Here is a 25,000-nt window from a genome sequence, read left to right as displayed (position 1 = left end):
TCTCCGGAACCTCCCTCTGCAAACTGCACGACTGACAGAGTGAATTAGGGGGGACAGAGGAGAGAAAGGAGTCGGTACGTCGCGGCGTGTAAAATGTGCAAAGGGCGAGCGAGGGAAAAAGAAATCAGAGAGTGAATATGAGGAGGAGAAGGAAAACCTTCCCGGTTGTCAAAACGGGAGGTGGGGATTATAGACATTTTCAGGTACCCCCCCCCCCCCCCCAGAAAGAAATCGTTCCGGTGCAAGAGAGAAAAAGAGCAGTGAGACGCACAAGCCGAGAGTTGGGGGGGGGGGGGGGGGGGGCAGACAAAAAGAAGGGGCGGGAAATAAAGGAGCAGTTTGAATTTGGGTAGGATGTTGGATTTCAGGTCGTCGGCTCGTTTTGTTAAGAAAGATGCTGAAGGTTACGGGTGTGAGAGTGTGTGGGGGGATCACGCCTTTTCCATGTGTGAGCCGGAGCCGCGAAGGTGGAAGACAAACAGGAAAGAAAGAGTGGGGGGGTAAAAGGGGAATGACCATGACAATAACTAGGAAAAAGCGAGTTGGTGACTTGAGAAGTACAAGGCCACAATTCCCACTTTTATGGTGTGAACTGATTTGCCTACTAAAATATCTCTAAACAGGGTCGGACTCTCCAGCCGGCTAAACCCAGTTGAGGGAAGCTAATCAAAGTTGATAAAAATATTTCCGTCGCCTTCATTTATTACTGGAGCAGGTGCTATATGCGGTTGCATGTCTTGCCCTCAGTTTTTGCCTCTCAGGCCACATACAGACTGCTCTAATCCTCAGAACAGTGCAGGTTGCTGGGGTTTTATGCAGTCCCATTGGTATGGCGAAGTGTAAGGTACTGATGACAAAATCTGGTTTGGGCCCCTTTGTCCCCCTTTTTCAGCTCATATCAAGTGGCAACCCACATTGTGAACTTCCGTTTTGAAGCCTCAAGTTTCGCAAAGGGTGTTTATCGTCTCTTTTACTCTAGATGGACCGTCATTTACTAAATTTACTGACGTTATAAATCAAGTAGTCATTTTCTGATAGACTACAGAAACAACTGGTGGAGTCGCCCCCTGCTGGTGATTCTAGAAAAATACAGGCTTCGGCCTCTCCCGGATTGGCTTCATTTTACCGACCCGGTGACTGCATCCATTTTTACATGCAGCCTGTGTTGCATATGCAGCTGAGCTGCTTTCTCGCTGCGCGTTTGTTGAAAAGATTGATGCCAATGATGGACAGTGCTCGTTATTCATCATTAGGTGTCACGTCTGTAGCACTTCAACTAACAGTAAAGATAAAGAATCGACACGCCATTGCTCCTTTTACGAAAACCAAACGTCATCTAGTCGTAGTGGGACACTGGATGTCACTGTGTGTGTTGTGTATGCGCGACAGTGTGTGTTTGTGTGTGTGTGTGTGTGTGTGTGTGTGTGTGAGTCAGTAGGTGGCCATCTCCTCTTTGAAGTCTGTGATGAAGGGCTTTTTCTCATTTACAACCGGGTTGTCTGTTTGATCGAGCGGCCGGGACCCCAGGCAGACTTTAGTAAATTGCCTCGGATAAAAAAAGTCATTTCGTATCCCAACTTTTCACCTACAGAATGCAGAGACGTGTGGGCAGGAGAGGGCTGCACTAACACACACACACACACACACACACACACACACACACTGTGACAACAAACAAGTCGCGCACACACACTTCCACACACATAAACAGAAAGGCGAGAAAAATACAGCCTCAGGCTGTATTCCTCAATCCATGTTTTTTTTTTTTGTTTTTTTCTGCATGTGTGTGTCTTTGTCTCTCTGGTCACAATTCACCCGTCCCTCGTTCTCTCAAATAATTCTGTATTTCTGCCTCTCTCTCTCTCTCTCTCTCTCTCTCTCTCTCTCTCTCTCTCCCCCTCTGTCTCTCACACTTTCTCTCCGTGTTTTTCACAGTGTGCGTTTATCTCTGCAAGGATATTGGTCGCCGATCATAAATAGCTTTCCTTTGACAGGGTGCCATCACACAGACACCAAGAGTCCGGGGGAGGGGGAGGGGGAGGGGGAGGGGGGGGGGTGGTGGGGGTGGGGGTGGCGGTGGGGGTGGTGGTGGTGGGCGGGGGGAAGGATATGACACTGAGAGGAGAGATACAGAGAGAGACATGGAGGGAGGACGAGGAGTCGGAGGGGGGGGCAAGAAAGATGGAGTTGGAGGTTATGCACATAAAGAAAGCGTGTCGTGCTTCAGGTGTTCAAAGATAAATGCGCTGCACCGACACACACGTCCCGAGGAATGCAAACCAGCACGCCGAGACACAATATTGTATACGAGCTAAATGCTGTGAATTCGGTGAGTGGTTGGAATGAACTAGCGAATCCGAACAGCATTCGGATTTAAACGAGGAACTAATAACAACGGACTGGTATGACATATCTCTTTTTTTTTATAGGGATTCAAATTGCACATTATGCTGAACTTAATATTTTGGGCCATTTGAGTAACGGTAATCCCCTCTTGTTTTTATTAGGTCTTTATATATTTGTGCCGACCACCGCCTTTTTTTTTTTTGATATTGGCTTTATTTGAGAATGTCTAGTATTACAACTTTTTTGGATGACACCTACATTCTTCCCCAAGTACTCATCACATTCACATTCTCACACACACACGCACACGCACACACGCAGGTTCCCCGCCATCACCAACCGTCCGCCTCTCGCATTCCTCCATCCTCTTTCTGCAGCGGCCCTTGACTTTATCGATCCCCGCTTATCTTCCCGTAAAGCCGGACCCTCCTTTCTCTCCCCCTCGCCTCGCCGCCTCCCGCCATCCTCTCCATCCTCCTCATCATCGCTATCGACCAGCCCGTGTGCTCAACAAAGTAGAGAGCGGCCAGTGGTTAATGTAGAGCCGGGCCGAAAGGATCGCTGCCTCGCGGTTTCGCGTATCGCCTTTCCCGCCTAATGGTCCCAATCGGGCTCTGACAGACCCCCTTGCGTTAGAGCACTCTCGTCCCACTCCTCTCGACCTTTCGCTTCTCCTCTCTCGGCGGTGAGTATCTGGCTGCGCTGTGAGTCTGCCAGGTGCATTTTTAGCTGATGAATGTTGATTTTCGCTAACCGATCCGATTTCTTTTTCCATACATATATTCATCCGGCAAAGGATTTTTGCGTCTGCTGAGTGTGCACACGCTTTGTCAGATAAGGTCCTGCTTTGCATTCGTCGCAGTAAGGCACTTTCGTCGCCCGGATCTGCCCGCTCGGACCACGGGCGTCTCATCTTTTGGCCCGCCGGGAACTGCCCCGTACTGAAAAGCCCAACTCTCTCTGTTGTCTCCGGACTCCTCTCAGTCACTGAGCATGTTGAATGTAGCTGGGTTAAGTGCCTTGCTCGAGGGCACCTTCATTGTTAGTAGTATCTTCACTGTTTTCCTCTGCAGCGGTTTTCCCTTACAGCTCCTGCACAGCCATGCCTTCCAGGGCTTTCTGAATAAAAGGTCAAAGAATAATCGGGGTGTTCAGATAAATTAACAGGGTTGCAGAATTCAATTTCTCATTATGACATTATTGGCCGCAGGGTAATGTTTATGACTCTACCACTATCCAGCAATTTAACTTAGTTGGAGTCCGGCAGTTACAGCGAGTACATTTTGAGAGAGGAGATCAGTTATTGTTCCTCTTGCGCATGAAAATTTGAATTCATCAGCAGAGCTCATGCTGCTACGGCCCTGGTTGGTCTCATGTGACCCGGAGCTTATGGCAGCTAATGCAGCGAACTGTGAGGAAAATATTACTCTATTACAGTACTGATGCGATTTGTTGACTCCACAGACACTTGTTACAATTGCGTAGCGTTTTATCCAAAAGCGAAATAGTAGTTTAACTAAGTGACAGCTTAGCTCTCAGCTCTATCTAATATTTGTCACATTTAAAAACAAGATACACAGGCTCACGTTAAATGATAACTCCAGTTTATTACAGCTTTGGCCTTTTTCATAGATTTAGCCATTGTAGCTACAAAAGAAATCTGAATAAAGAACAGGAATCACGAGCCACACCTATAATGATCTAATTTGGAATTTGGAGATTAATAAGAAAAGTGAGCAGCCACATAGAAGAAGTCCCTTGCTTTGCAGGAAAACTACACAACTTTCAAGTTGAAACACTAAATTGACCTGTAATTTGGAATGGATTTTAACATGAGACACTAATAATAAAAAAAATAATTTTGTAATTTTGTTTACTACTCCCACACAAGTTTGCCAACCTATGGCTTGACAGCCGCCTCATCATCTGACCCTGTACCTCAGAGTACAATGTTAATATTAACAGTAGTTATGATGGCCAGGGGTGTGACGAGACGCTCAGCTCACGAGACGATGCGCGAGATTGAGTTCGGGAGAACGAGACGAGACGATATTTCCACCCTCTTTTCAAGGAAACTTCAATGACGAAAATATATGACTGAATAATAAATAATAATAGGCTTTTATTTGACCGAAAGTCGCAAAATGCAAAACAATGCAGGTGCATTTTGAAAGGTTCTAATTAATTAACTTGTAAGGAATGTTATTGTCACTTCACTTCTGCTTCCTGAGCATGAATCATCATGTGCAGTAAAAAAACAAACACTTTCTTACGGCGCTTACGAATCGCTCGTGTCTTGTCCGTCACTATGTTGCCGTCTATTAATTCCACCGGGAACCCGAAATGCTATCGGGTGACACGGGATCTCGTCACACCCCTAGTGATGGCCAACACAAGATGAAGACCCAGTTTGTGGTAAAAGATTGAAATTCTGCTTCGATATCTGCGATCAGCGGCCCAGTGCGATCAAGTGCTCGTCGTCGCGCGTGTTTACAAGGTACGGGTAATGATGCGGAAAGCGACGCCGCTCGTTTCGAAAATTTCGAGAGTGCGGCCCTGCCCTCAACATCTGATGAGCACGAACACATCGAGGTAAAACATTCTGAATTCAGAGGAGCCTGAATGTGGCCGCGGTCGGGCCGCCGGACGGAGCCAAATGGACTGAGAGCAGACAGCGCTGTAGCAGAGAGATTGTGCATGAACCCTCCCGAAAGCGCGAGGTGGGTTTGTGGTCGTATTTGTTGGGACAGCGTATCAGACGTATGACTATGAAACGACTTCCAGCTCCTCCGATGCTCCCTGTGAGGCCGTAAAACTAGATAAATAGATGAATGTACATTATCACATCGGCCTGTCGCTGAATACTAAACGTCACCATGAAAGCTTCGGCCCACAAAGTCTCTCTGACCCCTCAACATTTACACTACAGTCGCTTGTGTCTCCTCCTCTCAGTGCTGTGTTTCCTCTGTTGCTTCTGACATTCTTTTCATCTCTCTGTCAATGTAACCCCCCCCCCCCCCCCCCCCCAAATCTTCCTGCCATTGAGGTGAGTGGGCTGTTTCTATTGGAGTCCAGCTAGGAATAACCTTTCTGCCCCGTGGCACCTCACTGGGATGCAGGGCTCTGGGCCCTGGGCCCAGCGTGAACTCCTGAACTCGCCCCGAACAAATTGCTCAAGGAAGGGAGAGAGGAGAGGACAGAGCGAGAGTGGGAGGTCAACGCTGAGGAGCCCTGGTGGACAATTAGCCCCCCTAGGAGCATGGTAGGCGGCTTCCCCGAGCCAGAACACACTGCGAGCGTTTTTTCACCGCGACTGAGGGAGAGGAACCAAAGCGAGGGGGGGCGGGCGCTGGTGTGCGCGCGCGTGGGCGCTTGTTTGTGCGTCGTGGTGTTTTGCATTCACACGCCCAGCGGTTGTTGTTCCAAAGTGAGCCGGCGCGTCGGCCGCCCGCAGGCATCAATATGACTCTTTCTATTATTCAGAGCAGATTGCAGCGCTAAAACATACAGTGGTGAGCATTTTTAATTAGCTCCGAAATACGACAGCGAAAGTTTGTCTGCTGTTTTGTTTGTCTGAATCAGGCTGACGGGAGGGGGGGGGGGGCATATTTGATTAGTGCACTGGAGTGCGAGGAGCAGGTCGCAACGTGACCGAGTGGTGAGACTGAAGACGTGTGCATCTGTGGAGTGGCATTTGACATGTGATCAAACATCCCTTTAATGTTTTCTGCATGTGCATGTATGGTCCTCATGAATACATATGTAATGAGTCTGAATGCATTTGTGTGCCTCTGAGTTCTGCAGCCGGTCTGTTGCCTTTAGCAAGGCTGATCGACCCGTGACTACACGGTGAACATGGACTAGTGCACACACACACAAGTGCATCGCTGTCGGCATGTCAGCGGGCCATCCCAGCATCCCCTGGGCAAGCACACGGGGCAGGAAAGTCGAGGCAGGGCGGCGCGCACGTGGGTTTTTCCCATTTCTCACTGCACCCGCGTGCTCATCAGAAACAGAATGTCAACCAGGGAAACAAGGGAGAGGGGGGCACTCACAGATGGAGAGGCCGAGAGAGAGGAAAACACAGACAGTGTGTCTGCGCCTGCAGTAAGTAACCTGGTTATTGTTGACTCTCTGCAGAGAGCAAATTTCTTAAATGTCAAGTAAATAGAAAAAAATGCTGTCCTCAATCGGGCTGGAAGATTGAGAGGAATCTGTAGCCAGGTTGTGAGAATACCTAGATGTCTTTAGTGTTTTCAAACCGTGCGTACGTCATGTGATGAAACACCGAATAGCCACGGCAACTAGGGACAATCAAAGCAGATGTTCAACCGAAATTATCAGCCCAAAGTCCTGTTATCTGTAAGTGGTGACTCTGTGATTTACTCCTGACGAATGCATACTCAATTGGCTTGAAAATCACAGCAAATTACAGTTTGCTGTTTGGCCAAGAGCAGAGAGAGTTGCAGGCTGGTGTGTGATCACATGTCCCCTTCTCATCACGACGGTCCCCTTTGGCGCAGATTTAATATCGCCAACGTGTCAAAATTCTTAGGTCACCGTTTTATCTTTGGATTTTGCCAACGCGCCCTGATGGCTGCATCCAAAATATTCATAATGTCTTTTTCGGGTCTCTGGTATCGATAGTGAAATACTGTAACTCGAAAACCACCTCCCCTCCCCAGATGTTTGAGTTTGCTCGGCTTCCATCAGGCGCACGTCCACTGCCACAAAAACCCACAGCACAGATGATGATCTCGCCGACTGATTAACTGGACGACAGTCCCTCGGGTTTCATCTCGCCCGCGCCTCCTCTTCCAGGGGAAGGTCTGAGCAGGTGTTTGGCTCGCAGTCAAAGTCCAAATCAGATCCATTTCGTCTGTGATCAGCTGGAGCCCCTGGCACTGATGGAAGAGATCAGAGTGCCGATCAAAGAATTAGGAGCCGACCACGCCTGGACAGCCGATATGGAGCAGGCGTTGGGGGGGGGGGGGGCAGCCCTAACCCTGCAGTAGGGATGAAAGGGGAGAAGATGGAGATTTGAAGGCCTGTGCAATCTCTCAGGGGAGAGACATGAAAGAGCAGGGTTCTGCGGGGCGGCAGCGGCGGGGGGGGGGCCTGAGATGTTACACTCCACCGTTCTCATGCGGTTTTTCTATTTTTTGACATTTCCATCGATTTGCAGTAGGTTGTTGAAAAGTCAAATGCAGCGCGAGGTTCCGCTTCAGTTTGAGGTAATTACGACGGGAAGCGAATTCCGATCACCACGCGAAAACAAAGTCAATGACATTAAACTCGAACGCATTTCAATTACCTGATGCCCCGCCGCGTCTGGTTAGCAAATCATTAATTGTGTGCAAATATGGTAAATCGCGTGCTCGGGTGCGTGGAGATTGACGGGCGGCTCGCGAAGCGGCTTTCGACGGGGGGCATTTCAAACCCTTCCGGGAAGAGGTTTAATTGTGGTGTTTTCAGAAGGACGCGGCAGCAGGAACCATCGCAGTCTTTTTCGCATTCACCTCCCACATTCATACGCTCGCACGTTCGCGCTCTGCATGCAGCTGATCAAACCGCTCTTTGATTATCGGCCTTTCATCTGTGCCGGCTCAACACAAACACAATGCACACAGTGTGCCAGCAACACACACACACACACACACACACACACACACACACACACACACACACACACACACACACACACACACAGCTCTATAATGTGAGGTGGTCAGCCGGAACATCTGGAACATCTGTACTCACCGATGTCCTAGTTAATGCTATCCCTTAGATGCAGACTCACTCAGGCTTTATATTGCCGACTATCATACACAAGCGCACACTCTACCTGCTCTAAGTGTCCATCTGTGTGTCCGTGTACCAAGACCCTCTGGCGCTGAAGGCCAATTTATACTTCTGATTTTGAATCAGTGCCGTTGGCATACCGTAGCCGCATATCCTGCGCTTTAGGCTCCGGGATGAGCACAGTGTCCATCGCTCATGTCGTCTCTCAGGGGCCGGGCGAGAGCACCGAGCTCACCCTCCGTCCGCCTTAATCGGTTCAGCGGTTGCATCAGCGTCCTCTCTCTTTTCCGCTGTGCAGAAAAACAACACGGACTCCGCGTCGATCATATACAGAAGAAGAAAACGAGACTCGAGTGTGCGCATGGTGTGGGACGGGGTGTGTGTGTGTGTCCACGTCTGCTCCTAACTATGAATGAAAAGCTGTACGTCAGCTCGGTTGCCTTCATCGTTTGCTGTCAATACTTAGGAGAAAGCTTAAAAAAAAAAAGCTGGAGTCCATGTTGACAATTACCTCACTTCACATCCCACAAGTCATCAATTTTGCAGGGGCTACTGTAACGTGAGTTCTTTTCACTCGCCGTTTTTCTCTGGATTTGAACCCGAACCTGTGCAATGTTGTCTTTGATGCGTCGCCACAACTTGAGCCATTGTGCGTTTTCATATTCATATTCCATCCGTTTCACACTGCCTTTGAGGGACCTCTGTGTTTTCGCAGCTGATCTCTAATCAAAAATATTTCAGCTTTTTTAAAAATCCATCTAAATTGGTGAAACTGTAATATGAAATGTCTTCTTCCAAGTCTCTCTGGTGGGTTTCGTGGCTGCCCCTGACAGACCCCAACAGTGAGCGCCCGCTTTGTGAACGGCGCCGGTTCCGGAAGTGATTTTCATCTACTCCATTGACTTTTCATAAAATCCTTATACAAAGAGTTTTAAGCCTGGAACTAAGCCAGTAAACGATAGTACAATTCAGTGCAGTTGTAAAACCGAAACAAAAATCAAATAAAAACATTCCAATATGATGCAAATGTGATGTCATCAAAGGATCAAAGACACGTGATCTCGTCTCATGCAACAGGCCGTGAATCCTCTCAGAATCCCATTTGAATCATAGCAGACACACAGAGGTGTGAAAATGAGTTGCTTGACCACATCTGAAAATACAACAAAACCCGAGACCACCGACCGGAACGACCGGCACCATTTCTGAGGTATGTCTGAGGCGGACAACACGGTACCCGCAACGCGATAAGAACGAGGTTGATGGCGGTTGACAACGCAACATCTCATGAATTTTCTTTACACTTTTAAAGCATTTTAATTTAATTTAAATCGGGTTAGGGGTTATGGTTAAAGTTAGAGTCGGGAAAGGGTTTGTTGTCGTTGTACACTGAATTTAACAATAACCTTTTTCAAACTGAACTTTTTGATCAGAATGAACAATATATTGGTTCTAAAAAAAAACAAATCACCTCTCTTCTTTCACTTTTGGACTGTATTAATGAGACTTAATAATCAAGTTTATAGTAGAAAGACAGTTATCTTTACATTACCTTGCATAATGCCAGCTAAGTCAGACACAAGCACTGGAGCAATTGAGTTATGATATAGGCCTTTAAAACTTATTGTTATTATGAGTACTGTAGATTAGTAGTAGTATGGTTTTAATATGGTTTTGGCTCACAGATACTGTTCTGTGAATAGAAATCCTCCCTGGTGAGTGTGTTTGACGCTCGCTCTGTTCATCTGTTCTCTTGTATAAACGCACGTGTGGGGTTTGTACAGTGAGTTTGAGTTTTGAAACTAAATGAAAGCCATAGTAACTGCCTACCTGCTTAAATTGTTGGTGGAACGGCAGCAGCTGGTCAGTCTGTAGTGCCAGAAGTGTCAACGGTCACACCGTGTGAAAGAGCACATCAAATCTCTACGTTTTCGATGTAAAGAAATGATGTGCGAAGAGTGAAAATGTGCAGAAATGTTAAAATCCCCTCAAAAGTTTTGAGGGGATTTGAAAGTTGAACGACACGTGAAATGTGGTCCATTTTATGGGGGTTTGTAGCTGAATTGAAATTGCATGTAAATTGTGTTTTTGTTCCCTCCCATTAATTTCAATGGAGCAAAAAGCCGCGTAAAACGTTGAATATTTCGTAAAGTATGGCAGTTGTGAAAAAGTTGAATTCAAGCCAGAATGTTCTAAATGGGGTTGAATGAATTCTAGGTCGAAATGGGGAAAGAGAAGAGGGCCCAACAAATTCTGACAACGTACCATGAAGAATCTTAGTTCGAACAACTTCATTAGAATTAAAGAAAACGCCTTCTTGGATGAGAGGGGAAACGTCTTCATTAAAACTACGACCGAGGCCGGTTGCTCCTGATTTCAACCCCCTGGTGGATAACTGTGACCTGGATGAATGAGAATCTCCACAGACAGTGAGATCAGGTTTATTTCTGTAATCCTATAAATGTATTCATTTGGATTTCTTCAAGGACGCAGTGTTGAGGATCAGCCTTGAGCGCCTTCAGAGATGCCAACATGTCCAACTGTTGATACACTAGAGCTGCTCCGACGCCTCGGTAGGGATGAAGTTCGAAGGTGAGGGGAAAGACGGTGTGAGAGTCCCGGAACCGCTGTCGTCCCTCTGTCCTCGCGCGAGGTGGGAAATCGTGTGATCCGGCTTCTTCTATTTAGGTGAAACAGCTTTTCTGTGTGAGGGGACTGCACGTGTGTGCGTTCGTGTTTGTTTTATTTTTAAAATGCTGCTGGAGCAATAAAAGGTGGAGGGATGGGGGGAGGGTACGGGGTCGCAGGCAGGCAGGCAGGAAGGAAGGAAGGAAGGAAGAGAGCTGACGGTAGCTGCTGTGTTTGTTTTGCAGGGAGGCTGGCGGGGGGAGATGAAGGGTGGGGGCTCTCTTGACGTCCATCCGTGTACGTCTGTGTGTGTGTGTGTGTGTGTGTGTGTGTGTGTGTGTGTGTGTGTGTGTTTTTAGTGGGGGGCAGTTACGGGTTAATGGACATTAAGTCTGTCCCGGTGTGATAGTCTGGGTGGAGGGTGCAGGGCGATGCGCCCGGGCTCTCTTTAACTGACAAAAGGGTCAGAGGTCAACGTTAAAAGTCAAACAATGCCTGCGAGGACTAGCAATCAGCTGGGGCAGCAGCGGAGGTCAGTGTGTGTGTGTGTGTGTGTGTGTGTGTGTGTGTGTGTGTGTGTGTGTGTGTGTGTGTGTGTGTGGAGGATGGGAGGAAAAAAGGCTGCCAGGAAAGGGGAGATGCACAAAATGAAGGGCATAGAGAGGACGGGGGAAAACAGAGATGCAGCCGTGAAAAAAAGAGGACAGACAGATGGAAGCTGAAAATGTTCTTCATCTTTTCTCGTTATTTTCCCTCCGACACCAACCCCCTTTTTCGAAGAAACTACCCTGCACTACCTTGCCTCCAAAAACACTCGACGCGAGAGGCACGCGCGCGCCGAGCGACTGCGGGCTCAAAAGACACGAGCGCATGACATGACGCGAATCGGCGGGCGCGGCGGACAAAACACACTCACCGCTCAGCAACCTAATCGGAACATGTGGCCCACTTCTCTGTGTTTCATTGAGCTCTCCACTGTGGAGTGCTGACTGATGTTATTAAGCTGCAGTGTCTCAGCTCATTAGCTAAACCCCGGCTTCAACGCAGGCCAGCAGCTAAAAGATGATTTGATACCGCCCGCGGAGTTATGTGACACCGCAGGACCTCAAAGAGGCGGGCGGGTGGGAGACGGCGCAAGTTCATTCGTTCATCGCGCGGGAGCGCGAGGCTGAACCTCGCCTCCCGCGAAACGGCGAGGAACTGCAAGAGTCGCTTTGATAGAGAGAAAAGAGGAAGGAGAGATGGTGGTGGAATACGTCGCAAGCCGACTCCAGCCGTCCCCCTCGACGTCCATACGGTTCCCTGCGGACGAAGCCTGAGGATGCAGTGTGCAATTTCAGCGGCGGAGCGGTGTCAAGTTCAGAGAGAAATATTCAGCGACACTGAATGAGGGAACAATGCCGCAGCCGACCAATCTGTCCTTAGTTGATTGCTATTGCTCCACAGTGAGTGGCTCGATTTTATATATTGGCACAGTATATAATCCCTCTGCCATATGCTATTAGAGAAGCTAAATTAATCAAACCGACGGAACTGAAGGGTAAGGTTCGTAGTTTGTACGGCTACTATACAGGCTCTTTAGGCCAGAACTGCTGTAGTTCCTTGTTTGCCGCTGGCTGACCACTAGGGGAAATTATAGACAATAGTGGAATGCAGTACATTTGCTCAACAAATGCATGGAGGTACACTTTTGAGAAAAGTACGCTTCAATTGATTTACATTTTAGGCTCCTTTTTTTTTCAAGTGCATAAAAGTGTTATATTGCATAATGAGTTTCACCAGACTATAGTAGTAGGCTACAGATGGTTATCGCGTGTCAGCCAATCAGAGGAGAGGATCGGAGACTGGTAGAAAGTTCTCGCTTGAGGTCCAGAGAGAAGTATGAGAGAGGAGATGTAAGCATAATAACTTCACGTATTACTACAATTATTGATGTGACTATTGTGAGATCCCTCTGGGGATATTTTCTCAAAAATTCTGAACGTTCCCTGTGTGGCAGTATTTATATAGTTCATACATAGTTCCCAACTGGAACTTATTCACTTTCAAACTGTTAGATAAGTCATTATTCATGTCTGTATTTGCAAACGCTGTCTTTGACTTTACTGGAAATCCATCTCGCCCCTAATCATTTTTCAGTGACTTATAATGGCTCAAGAATGTCACGGCTTTAGCAAAAGGGGAAAAGATCAAGGATGAGGTGCTGGGCAGCGCTGATGAATTCTTTTCCTGAAACGGCAACCTTTCAGTTTGCAAAGGTTTTACCTCCAGACCAGTCTGACGATTTCTAAACCTGAATAACTAGAAGTAGCTTACTGATTCCTTTGACTGTGCGCGTGGGTCAAGTGACTCTCACGGGGCCTCTCAAGAGTTTCTTTTCTTTCTGTACACTATACATATCTGCTTTTACCCAAAGAGGGTTGCGGGGTGTCCTTCCATGCACTGTAAAAAGTAAAGCACTGTGGATGGGCTCAGTTTTTGAAACTGCTCTACCCTTGTTGATGATATGAATTGGACTTTACAAACCATTGTTTCCTGAATTTGAAAATCAACATTTAGTATACTAATTTGGGAGCACTATTTACTGAGAACAGGAAAAAGAGGAAGATAATATAGAGTGGAAAGAAATGAGAAGCGGACAATGAAAAAGGAACTGGTAATGAGATCACGGTAAACATGGAGGATTTTTGAGCTTTCATGCGGCCAAAAGGATCTCCATCTCCTCCACCGTCCTTTTGCTCCTCATCTTCCCCTGTAGTGTTGACATGCTGCCTCTTCACTTAATCTGGCCTTCAGGATGCCCACTTCCCTTTGTTACCTCTCGGCACAGAGATGGAAGAGTGGATGTTGAGGGAGAGGGGGATGAGAATAATTGCAAGCCGCCTGCAACATCTCCAGACACGTATTTCTTTTCTTTTCTGACTCTCCTTCCTTTTTTTCTCATCCTTTCAGCCTTTCTTCCTTCGCTCCCCCCCCCCGCCCCCCGCCCCCTCCATCTCAATCTCTTCTCGGGTTACTCAAGCGTTGGCCGGCAAAGGCCTGCAGCATCGATCCAATAAAGCTGGTAGTCGGCACTGCGAGGCTTGGAGAGCTTTCACCCAAACCCAGCATTTAAGCACGCTCATTTAACAGCACGTCGCCATGATCTGATCTGGGGGTGGAAGGTGGAGTGGCTGGGGGTTAGGGAGGGCTGGTGGGTTGTTGGATTTTTTTCCCCCTCTTTCAGCGTCTTCTTATTTTCTTCTCAAAAGGGTTATCAATAACATTGGCTCGATATTGGCACACAAACACGCACACACTTGCACACATGCACATCTCCAAATCTCAATTACCGCACTGCTGCCAAATGGACCAAATGTTTGTTTTTTTCCAGCACTTATTCTAGCAATTATTATTCATGAAAGGGAATAGATGAGGGAAAGAGAGTAGGAAACAATAATGCGCAACATAAACAGAGGTATTTTTCTTTCTATTGTTGGGTTAAAGTAAATATAGTTTGACATTGTATGACATTTTAAGTCAATGGATTCCCTTCTCCAATAAGCACGCTAAAACATTGCAGGCAACAAGCTTCTCTTAAAAATGATCCATCGAGGCACATCACTAATGAAAGATTATAGGCACATATCAAATCAGTCTTTTAGTAAAATCATCAAATCAAGCTATTTTTCAAAAGTGCAACAACTTCTTGTCACAATTGTGTAATTGTCTTCCAGTTCTTTTCCAGCAGCACTGATACTGCTTCTTGTTAAAGTGTTCAGTGATATCGACTCAAACAGAGAACAGTGGCAGTATTTTAGTCTTAGTATTACTGCTTTCAACACAGTCAACCATAACATATAAGTGAACCAACTGGAAATTTGGGTGAGACTTTCTGGGAAACTGGATTGAATCCATTTTAAAAAACAGGAACTACCTCCTGTCCCGATTGAACAAAAAAGAACGTGGAGTCCCCCAAGGCTCCATTCTGGGGCCTCTTCTGCTCAACATCTACATATTCGCACTAGCTCAGAGTATGGAAAACAACAAAATATGCTTCTATTTATTATTACTACTGGTATGCAGACGACAAACTAATTTACATAACGATATGAGTGGACAAAAATCCCGTACAAGCTCTGAGCCAGTGCCATGAACAAATTGACAAGCGGAGGTGCCCGAATTTTCTTTAATTACACAAAGATACGTAAATGTAAATGAAATGTTTCTGAAGACAAGAAAGAACAATTGAAGGTTCATCTTTAATCAGTAAAGTTAAAAGCCACGAACCAATTCCTGTCCAATGCGTTTATCAGTCGACTTGACTACTGTAATCAAAAGGCTGATTTAGAACGCGGCTCATATTGCTCATGTTCCTCGGATCTTAACACTGTTTGTGAAAAAATGTCAAAATATTGATTTATTTTTTTTTTTAAAAGCACTGAATGGTTTAGGGCCAAAATGCCTCTCTGATCTGCTGGTGTGTTAAGCAGACACCCCAGATGTCTGGGACAGGTCTGTTTTCTGTTCTCAGTGTCAAAACTAGACATGGAGAAGCTGCATCCATTTTTACTGCTGTGTTCAGTTCTTTATGCTCCACATATATGGCAAAGTTTGTTTGCCACTATCTTTTATTAAATCAAATTACTATTTTCATACTGCACTGTATCGTGGCTTGTATTGCTTTTTTCCCCCCCAACTCTTTAACTTATATATAAATGCTTTTTATATTGTCTTTTGTCGGTTTTACATTTTTCTATTGATGCCTTTTTTATTCAATGTAAAGTAATTGCCTTGTTGTTGAAATGTGCTATACAAATAAACTTGCCTTGCCTTGCATCATCAAAGGCGCCATGTCCCTCGGTGATACATAACAGCAGAGGGTGGAGAGAGGAAGGCTTACACATGGTGTGTGTTCATTCTCGACTATTATGAAGATGTAGGTCCTTATGATATCAATGTTAAGTCTTAGTATTACTGCATTCAACACAGTTGACCACAACATATGAGTACACCGACCGGAAATCTGGGTGGGAATTTCTGGGAAACTGCTTTGAAACAGGGACTACTTTGTGTCCATAGTGGACTTAATATCTGCAGCAATTACTAAAAGACTGACCTTTAAATTGAAATTAAAGGGTCCGCTGGTCAAATTAGGAAAACTAAATTCACTTAGTCTTTGCGGTGCCAGGCCATGAGGATATATTTGGTTTCATGCCCTGATGTTTCAAGAGATGCATTTCTGAGATTTCTGCTCACATTTGAATACCACAGAAGTGAACGGACATTCTTGCTTGGTTCGCCAACAGCATTTAAAAGCGACATATTAATTCAACAGTGCCCTCGCCTTCCACACAGTGTTTCACAAAACACACAGTGAAGAGTTGTTAAAGGAACTACACTACATACAATAGTCCCTATATGATGATAACGGTGGGCAGAACGTTTCGTTGACTTTAGCATGCCTCAAACAAAGTGCTAATGAGATTGTGTTATGTTTTATGAAATCCCCCTCTCCATTATGAGGTAGGGCTAACAAGTCATCTTTCATTATTGTTTGCACAACTACATTACATGGGTTTAACCCGGTGGGGCATCATGGATGCCTTCAATAAGAGACTAAAAGGGTGCTCAGTATCACCGCCATTCCCCTTGGGGATGAATAAGGTAACCTACCTGCCTGCCTACCTACCAATCAAACACACTGAGGTCATGGATCACACACTCCCTCGTGGCTGACAAACAAATCCACTAAGGAGAAGATGTGTCAATGCTTCTTTATGCCACTCACTGATGTCACTGAGTTCACACAAGATGATGATATGACATAATGCAAAGGTGTAGATGCTGGCAGGTCCTCACAAGCGTACGGAAACAAAGCAAGGGGTGTGTCATTGTGTGTGTGTGTGTGTGTGTGTGTGTGTGTGTGTGTAGGCGCTACTTTAATGTGAAATTCCCCTCCTCGCCCCCTGCATCAGTGTCACCTGCGGCACAGTAACAAGTCAATCATCCTGTGCTGTTATTGGACTGTTATGCCACTCTGCAGCTGCACACTTGACATGTTCATTACGTATAAACCAATTCATTTACAACACAATGCTATTGGATTGTCCTTGCCTCGACATTCATTTCCCAACACACTGGTGTTTGATGCGTTGCCAGCGCCAATTAACTTTGATAACTCGGCCCCAGTTTAATATACTGCCGCTGAATTGGCCCGACAAGAGTGCAGCGATAAGCTATTTCTGAGCGTTTTGAGAGGCGATAGCTGGATTATCAGTCGGAGTGAGGGAGGGACAGGGAGAACTTTCCTGTAAAACCCCCAAGGCCAAAAGTCATTAAAATATTTACTTTATTTTTGTTGGCAGACGCTCGCTCTCAGAGGCACATACAGTAGTGCACTGATCATAACCATGTCCTTGTTGGCTTTAATGATTTGCATAACTCTTTTCTGTTTTGTGGCTTTGCACGACCGTGTTCAAAATGCATAGTACATGTTTCCAAAATGAGGAGTTTATCTCTCGGTGCAGTGTGGACGTATTAATTGTGGCTCTTTGAAAAATGCGCTTGTTGTATACTGTGGTGACGGAACTGTCGCCGGTAAACAACCGAAGCAATAAAGGGAGTGAGTCGCTGCTTTCGGCTCATGTGCTGCTCTTTCCCCCTCTGCGTTGCAGGCTGCCAGGGGCCCTGCCGCTCTCTCCAGTCCCTCCAGCCGACTGATCCCTCCATCCGCCGCTCCGCGGCAGTTTTTTCGACGAATGGGAGCTGACAAGGGAACCATGGGCGGGACGAAGGTCTTGCTCCTGGTGATTCTGGTCGGCTGGGAGAAGGCGGTTTGTCTCAACTGGAACCCGGTCCCGCGCAAGACCGTCCGATACCAGGGTGAGTGAGCAGCGTATTTTCCAGCTGAAACTTTCCGCACGACTTGAAAAAAAAGGACCTTCGAAAAGGTCCTTGAAGTCACGTCAAAATGGAAAATACATTGTCAAGCTCCGTAATCCTGCGTCCCTTCATTTGTCTCTTGTTACTCGCTAAATGTGTGTCAAAACCTTTCAAATACCTCTTTTCTTTTCCTACGAAGCACTGTGTATGCAGTACTGTTTTAGCGCAACTAGCTCGGTTCATATGTTAGAGCATGCTTGGGTGACCAGACCCGATGAGGCGATAGTTATCAGTCTGACAGCCGGATCTCCAATTTATCGTGGTCAGATATCTGATACAAAACCAATGCTACACTCAAAATCGATCCCATTACAACAATCAGGGAAGATTTTCCCATTATTTCACAGGTGGATGATTTCTGAATTTTTGCCAAGAGGCCCACATCGACCCCTCGGTGAAACAATACACCAGTCTAATCCCGAGCGCTCAACCGTCTTTGCACTCTTTATCTGGGCCCTCCTCTGCAGCCAGGCCCGGCTTTCTTCACCGCACAATGCCAATTGTTGCAAGCTGGGAAATAGTCTCTTTTTAATCCCTCAAAGGGGAAGTGCTGCATTTTTCTCTCTTGGGGATTATGGAAATACCATAAAAAGAGGGAAAACATACGGGGGGGGCTATATTCCTCACCTCTCTATACCTCCTATCCCACCTTTCATCCCTTATCCACCTTTCCTTTACGTATTCTTCATCCTCTTTCCCTTTGCCTTTTATCCCTCCCCCTGCTGCTCATCGTATGAATCCGAAATGCTCTTACGGTTTTTTCTTTTTTCTCCACAAAGAGCTCTGATTTCAGCCGCTCTCGAGGACAATGGTGGTGTGTGGGGATATTTCAAAAGCTGCTTTCTCATACCACTATCACCCGACCCAGACTCCTCCCCATTTCCTTTTTTTCTTCTTCTATACAGCCCTCTTTCTTCCCTTCTTCCCTCCATGCTACAGGCATCACTTATGTTGTGGTGGGATGTTAGGATAGAAAATGAGGGGGGGGGGGGGGGGGGGGGGGGCGCAATTAATAGGGCATCAATAGTTTCTGATGACAGCCAGCACACAGTTGTGGTACAGACACATCGGAAAGGGCAAACAGGGACAGTCACACACACATGGTCTTACGTGGAAAGAAGATTTAAAAAAGAAAAGAAAAAGTGCTCTAGCAAAAACATTCAAATGTTCAGTATCTTTATTTATAAAACGGGTGAATACATTTGCCGGTAGAGACCAGATAATGCCCCCTCGCCTCCAGCGCAGCCTCACTTCTTTTTTTAGGGAAATAAAACCCTCGCGGAACACAGGAGAAGGCAGATCACCTCGCCTTGAGTGCGGAACGGACTCTTGATGCAAATTTGATTCTCTGTTGGAAACAGGTGGCATCATCTTACCTGTGGACAAGATTCCTCCACTTGGTTAGAGAGAAAAGAGATTTTCGGGGCTCAGCACTGGGCAAAAAAAATGACTTAAATGGATGGATTCTTGCTACGGTGCCGAGGGGGGAGATAGGGGAGGGAGAGAGAGAGAGAGAGAGAGAGAGAGAGAGAGAGAGAGAGAGGGGAAATGGAAAAATAAAGCTGCGGACAGAGTGAGGGGATAGATTGGAGGAGAGAGGCGAGATGAAAAGAGAGAGAGGAGCTATATAGTGGAAAGAAAGCAAGAAAGAGAGAAAAGATAGAGCGACGTAGAGAGACTGGGGGAGAGAGGCCAGTCTCTAACTGCCTTAAAAGGACAGAAAGTAACTTCAGAGGAAGGACAGAGAGAGGGAAAACACACACACACACACACACACACACACACGCACACACACACACACACACACACACACACACACACACACTGCGGGCCGCCTTTCACTTTAGCATGGAAGCATCTCCCTGCACTTGCACAATCGCAGAACGTCCTATTAACACGGGAGCGCGACCTGCTGTTTGCACGCGCCGCGAGAAGACGAGGAGAAAAGCGAAACGCAAAAACGAGAGTAATAGGGAAATGTCGGGGGCACAGAGGACGTGTGTGTTCACACCTAATTGTGTGGCAAGAGAGAGTGTGTGTGTGTGCGTGTGTGTGTGTGTGTGTGTGGCTGTGAGTCTGCCTGTCTAATCCCCCTTTGTTTATATGTGTGTGTTAGTGTGTGTACTGCTTAGGTCGGCAGTCTGAGGGATTTGGAGCTGGGGGGAAGTGTGTGTGTGTGTGTGTGTGTGTGTGTGTGTTATGGTGGGGCAGAGATGGCTAAAGAGATAGTACCCTCCATCCACCAGCAGCAGCACCACCACCACCACCGCCGCCCAACAGTTGCACGAGGCCTACGTGAGGTCGCAGGAGAAAACAACCTTAAAACTTCTCTCTCTGTGTCTCTCTCTCTCTCTCTGTCTCTCTCTCTCTCTCTCTCTCTGTCTCTCTCTCTCTCTCTCTCTCTCTCTCTTTGAGTGTCTCTCTCGCAAGCCATTCACTTTTTCTTCTCCTACTTTTTTTTTAAAAGTCACGCGTTGACATTTTAGAATTGGAGGCTCCCGTCGTTCTTCTCACCGTCCGCCTGTCACATTTACGGAGGGAGGGTCGGGGGGAAAAGAATCACCGTGGGCTCCTAATGAGACATTTCATTCACGCACACTATGCGCGGCCCTCATAGAGCTGCTAATGAGCGTTGTAAAGGTACATACTTTTCAGTTTCTTCTCTCATATCCTCTCGTTTTCTCATCACTAACGTGGTGCATGTAGCTTGATCTCTTTTGACTTTTCTCATCCCAGAATTTGTTTCACTTAATGCTAAAGCATGAGGCTGATGTGATGCGGTATTCGCTCACCCTGTCAACATGTCCCATGAACGTACCAAAGTTGGCAATGCGTTTGACGTCTGTAAGTACTTTGGGACTTACCTGCCTTCTGTGGCGCTCAGCACCAAGCCCCGCCGTCCCTACTGGAGACATGAATCTTGTAACTTGCGGGTCAAGTCATTACCCCCTACCCTCCCTCGGCCTGGTGTCGCCACGTGTCTCCACTTCCTGTGTCCTGTCGTTTCAAATTGAAGGCCTTTTTGCAGAGTTGCGCAGTAGCGACTTCGTGACATTGCAGTGGTGCCAGTAACTCTTGCAGCAGCGGGGCGGCCGCTGCAAATTGTTGAAACACTGCAGTGTAATAATTGGAAACAACTAAGCTCTATTACGCCGAGCAATAAGATGTATCAGGCTTTGTCTTCTGGCAAAGTCGTTGTTTTGCCAGCCATCGGTATGAAATGTGGTGGCGTCGACATCCACAGAAATACATTTTGGTTTTAAAATGCTTCAATTTTGCTGTGTGTGTCGACACTACTCTGGATTTGCGAGCCCTTGATACAGGGAATTATGCAAATGCTGCAGGGGGCCTGGTTTAGTTTGAAAACCCTGGGGTTGTGTTTTTAGTGGGACGAGCAGAAAAAAAACGGAGACTTCCGGACACAGCGACGTGGCCTGCCCACGTTGGCTTCTTGACTGTGCCTCATCGGTCACGACGTATCCTTACCTGACTTGTCACGCTGTCGCCATCCCGTCACTCTTCCCAGAAAGCAAAGGACCAGAGGGTGAATGCAACGCGGATGACAAACGACCTTTTCGATGACCTTGTGGAATTTGCAAGCAACTGTTGTGTAGTTGAATTCTGCATTTGAAACGTTCAAACCCGTGCGCACACACACATACACACACACACACACACACACACACACACACACACACACGCCTTAGCCCAGCCCGATGACAGAGACCACCAGGCCAAAACTATGACCAAGCGCAGCAGCTGTGGTTGAACAAAGAAAGAAAGAAAGAAAGAAAGAAAGAAAAAGAGGGAGGAAAAAAGAAAAGAGGGGAAGGGAGCCGAAGAAGTGGAGCCCTTAGAAACTTGATACTTTGTTTGAAAACCGAGCCAGCTTTTTACTCAGCGAATGAGCCCTGCGCCTGTGAGGAAAAGCCAAAGCAAAATGTGTGCCTCTTGATTTAGAAGGAGAAAGATAGACTGCGAGATGGTGGGAGGGAGAAAAAAAACAGGAGCAGAAGGAGAGTGGAAAAGGGCTGGGCCTCTGACCTCCAGAAACCTCTCTCTCTCTCTCTCTCTCTCTCTCTCTCTCCCTCCCAAGCTTCCTTATTTTCCTTTTTTTCTGTCTCTCCGCCGTATCTCCCCAAACCCTCCAATTACAGTAATGAGTGGTTGAGAGCAAGGCAGAACAGGAGGAAGAGAGGCTTGTGCGTGACTGGCAGGATAGATGGGAGGGGGAAGGACGGAAGGAAGGAAGGAAGGAGGGATGGAGGGATGGAGGGATGGAGGGATGGAGGAAAGAAAAGTCAACACCACTTCGTATCTGCATTGAGTGTCACTCGTCCGCTGACCCCGCGCCGATTGGTCAGTGGAGATTAACAACCGGGACCAGATGTCAGGAGCATGTGAGCTCGTGGGCATGTGGATTGAAATGAGAAACACCATACTCAAACGCTCACTGCCATCGACGCTGTATTAAAAAAATCACGCATCATCCTTATCCTTAAATCACTAGGCATGTGGGTGATGTTTTTCTTTTTCTATACAGTTCACTTGATAAATGCACAACGTCACTTTCAGTTATTTCACACAAAGGGTACGACGTCACACATGCCTCCTATGTGATATCTCATATAATGGATTCCGTTGTTTGGACATTTCACGTGAGGAAACCTGGAAAGCGGCACAGCCAGTTAATCACATGTGAAGCAGCTTTTTGAAAGTGATGAATCCACATGCGGGGGGGGGGGGGGTCATTTAACATGTGAAAGGGTATCATGTCCAAGCATTCAAGCGTGCTTTGTTGTCACATGTCACGAATGTCTCCGGGTAAAACAAATTAATTTGAATGTTTTTTTTCTAGAGCTGCAACAGTTAACCGATGGAAAATGGATTACTTAATTAATCGGCAACTATTTTGATGATCGATAAATCGGTTCAAGTAGTTTTTATGAAATAAAAGTGTTAATTCTCTGATTTCAGCTTCTTAAATGTGAATATTTTCTGGTTTCCTTGCTCCTCTACGACAGTGAACTGAATGTCTTTGGTGGTTGGGCAGAACAAAACATCATCTTGGAGTTTTTGGGAAAGCGGACCAAACAACTATGCGAGAAAAATAATCGTCAGATTAATCGATAATGAAATTAGTCGTTAGTTGCAGCCCTGTTTTTTTCCCCGCTCGGCGATGTTTCTTGATTACATGTTTACTGCCTTATACAGCAGATTCACAGGAAAATATTCCATCCAGATTTTCTCATCTTTCACACTGAACCGCATATTTCTTTGGATCAAATTGTCCTGTTGTATTCCAGTATAATTGGATCATTATTGCTGCGGCCTTGTGTGGAACCTAAATTGTCTCTCTTGTGACTTTTTGTCACATTTCCGTACATGTGCTTTATGGCTGCTATGCTGGACTTCAGTGTAGTGGTTTTTTGCGATCTTGACGGCTTTCCACTTGAACAAGAAATATCTTTGCGGATTCACCGAAATACATTGAATTTTTCTGACACGTGACGGCAGCCGTGCCATCGTGCACCGCTGAGCTCCGCAGGTTTTTTGGGGTTTTTTTTTTTGTCTACCTCCCCATGGTGTGTCATCCGCACCACAGCAGAGTTGAACTCGGCCTAACTCTTCCCAGCTGGTGCCCGTCGCTGTACCAGTCATACGTGCCCCACCATGACGCTGGAATTGAAAAGCCTCACTTGTGGCACATCAACCGGCTCTTGATTTGATCTGCTTGATGTGGATTGCAATAGTGCCCCCCCCCCCCCCCACCCCCTTTCATTCCCCTACCCTCCCGCTTTCATCTTCCCCATGTCACCCACCCCCCCCCCGAAAACCACCACCCCCCATCGGGTTCACTCATTCACTCGTTGTGTTAATCCACTTTTACCACTTCCTCTCTCCTCCCACTCCCCCCGTCCCTTTCGTCCAGCTCTCTTCCAATTCTGTTGAATTCAAAATCGCTCTATTGCCATGACTGCATGACTGTTCACCGGAAACAATAACGATGAAGCTGTGCAGGAACCGCACAAAGAGGACAAAGCCAACAGACACGGGCTTACACGTTTAAGCCATGCAGAGATGGGTAATTATTCAGCTAAAAAACATTCAACCCTGTATATGTATTATGTATTCATCGACATACTTTTAATCTTTATTCATATTGATGCGGCCATGAGCGAGCACACGGATTCCTTGTGTCGCAGTCGGAATAATCCCTATGATTATCATTCATTCTTAATTCATAATAGCATTCGTGTTACCTAAATTCAGCACACAATAACAAAAGGTATTTTTGCAGATGCTTCTGCTAAAGCCATGTATACATTTTCATTATCTTGTCTCTCTCTCTCTATCTCCATGCGCTCATTCTGTCGTACACCTGACTCTCCTTTGAACTTGCCGTCTGCTCTGGCAGACAAAGCTCGTGCATCCACAGGGGAGCGTGTGTGTGTGTGTGTGTGTGTGTGTTTGTCTTTGTGCACTCAGCGTTGCCTCCCCCCCCCCCCCCCTCAAAGAGGGTACCTGTTCAGATGAAGGCCTGGCGGAGCTCCGCGCGCACACTCTGTGGGTTATATCTGCATGCTTGTGTGGGTGCTGCACAACGTCTCGCCCTCCTCCGTCTGTCTGTCTGTGTCTGCCCGCGCGTTCTCTGTTTGTCGTCGCTTCAAAGCTCGCCCCAAAAATAGGCCCTTAATCATAGTTTGGTGTGTGAGTGGCTCGGCGGTTAGACTCTATAAGCAGAGGCTGGGTGTATTTATAGCAGGCAGGGAGAGGGAGGCTGGAGCGCCGCTGGAAGGCCCGACGGGGGCGGATCACAGAGGCGAGGCCCGGTTCGAGACCTCTTCAGGCGGCCGTGAAACAACAGGCCCCCCCCCCCCCCCTTGTCCCTTGGTCCACCTCTCCCTTCTCCTCCGCGCCACAGTGGAGCTCTGCTTGGTCTGGCTCGGTTTGGCTCACTCTGCCGGTTCGGGCTGGGCTGGATGGTGAAGCTGCAGCCATGACCCTCAGTGACCCTACGATGAAGTGAACGTGTATACATGGCCCATCTGGAATCACAGACGTGTACATTACAGAGGAAGCATATTCTGACAGTGATAGCCCCAGTAGTTGGACAGCCAGCGACGAGTTTTAGTCAAACAGAAACTTGGTTTGGGTTCAGTGTCGCGTGTTTGTAGCCCATTAACCAGGTTTTGTACATGGTTCACATGACCACTGACAGTTTTCTAAGGAATCACATCACGGCTTGATTTCCTTTCAGTGAACCCTCTGGTTTCAGTTCATCAACTTGCGCAGCCTC

General features: G+C 46.9%; 1 protein-coding gene across 7 annotated transcripts in view; it reads left to right on the top strand.

The window, feature by feature from the left end:
- sema4c (sema domain, immunoglobulin domain (Ig), transmembrane domain (TM) and short cytoplasmic domain, (semaphorin) 4C) overlaps positions 1-25,000 on the top strand; it is an 87,484-nt gene that overhangs the window by 29,347 nt on the left and 33,137 nt on the right. For 2 of the 7 annotated variants that reach the window (XM_035639696.2, XM_035639690.2), the window contains one exon: positions 17,433-17,640. In XM_035639696.2, the coding sequence (XP_035495589.1) occupies positions 17,517-17,640 (124 nt within the window). In that variant the 5' untranslated portion in view covers positions 17,433-17,516. Of the gene's footprint in view, positions 1-9,242; positions 9,359-10,634; positions 10,837-17,432; positions 17,641-25,000 lie in introns of those variants that run through there. The other 5 variants (XM_035639695.2, XM_035639693.2, XM_035639694.2 and 2 more) reach the window with 5 other exon arrangements.

This window comes from Scophthalmus maximus, chromosome 3, assembly GCF_022379125.1.
Source record: "Scophthalmus maximus strain ysfricsl-2021 chromosome 3, ASM2237912v1, whole genome shotgun sequence".
Taxonomy (NCBI): domain Eukaryota; kingdom Metazoa; phylum Chordata; class Actinopteri; order Pleuronectiformes; family Scophthalmidae; genus Scophthalmus; species Scophthalmus maximus.
This window is presented reverse-complemented; position numbering and strand designations above follow the sequence as displayed.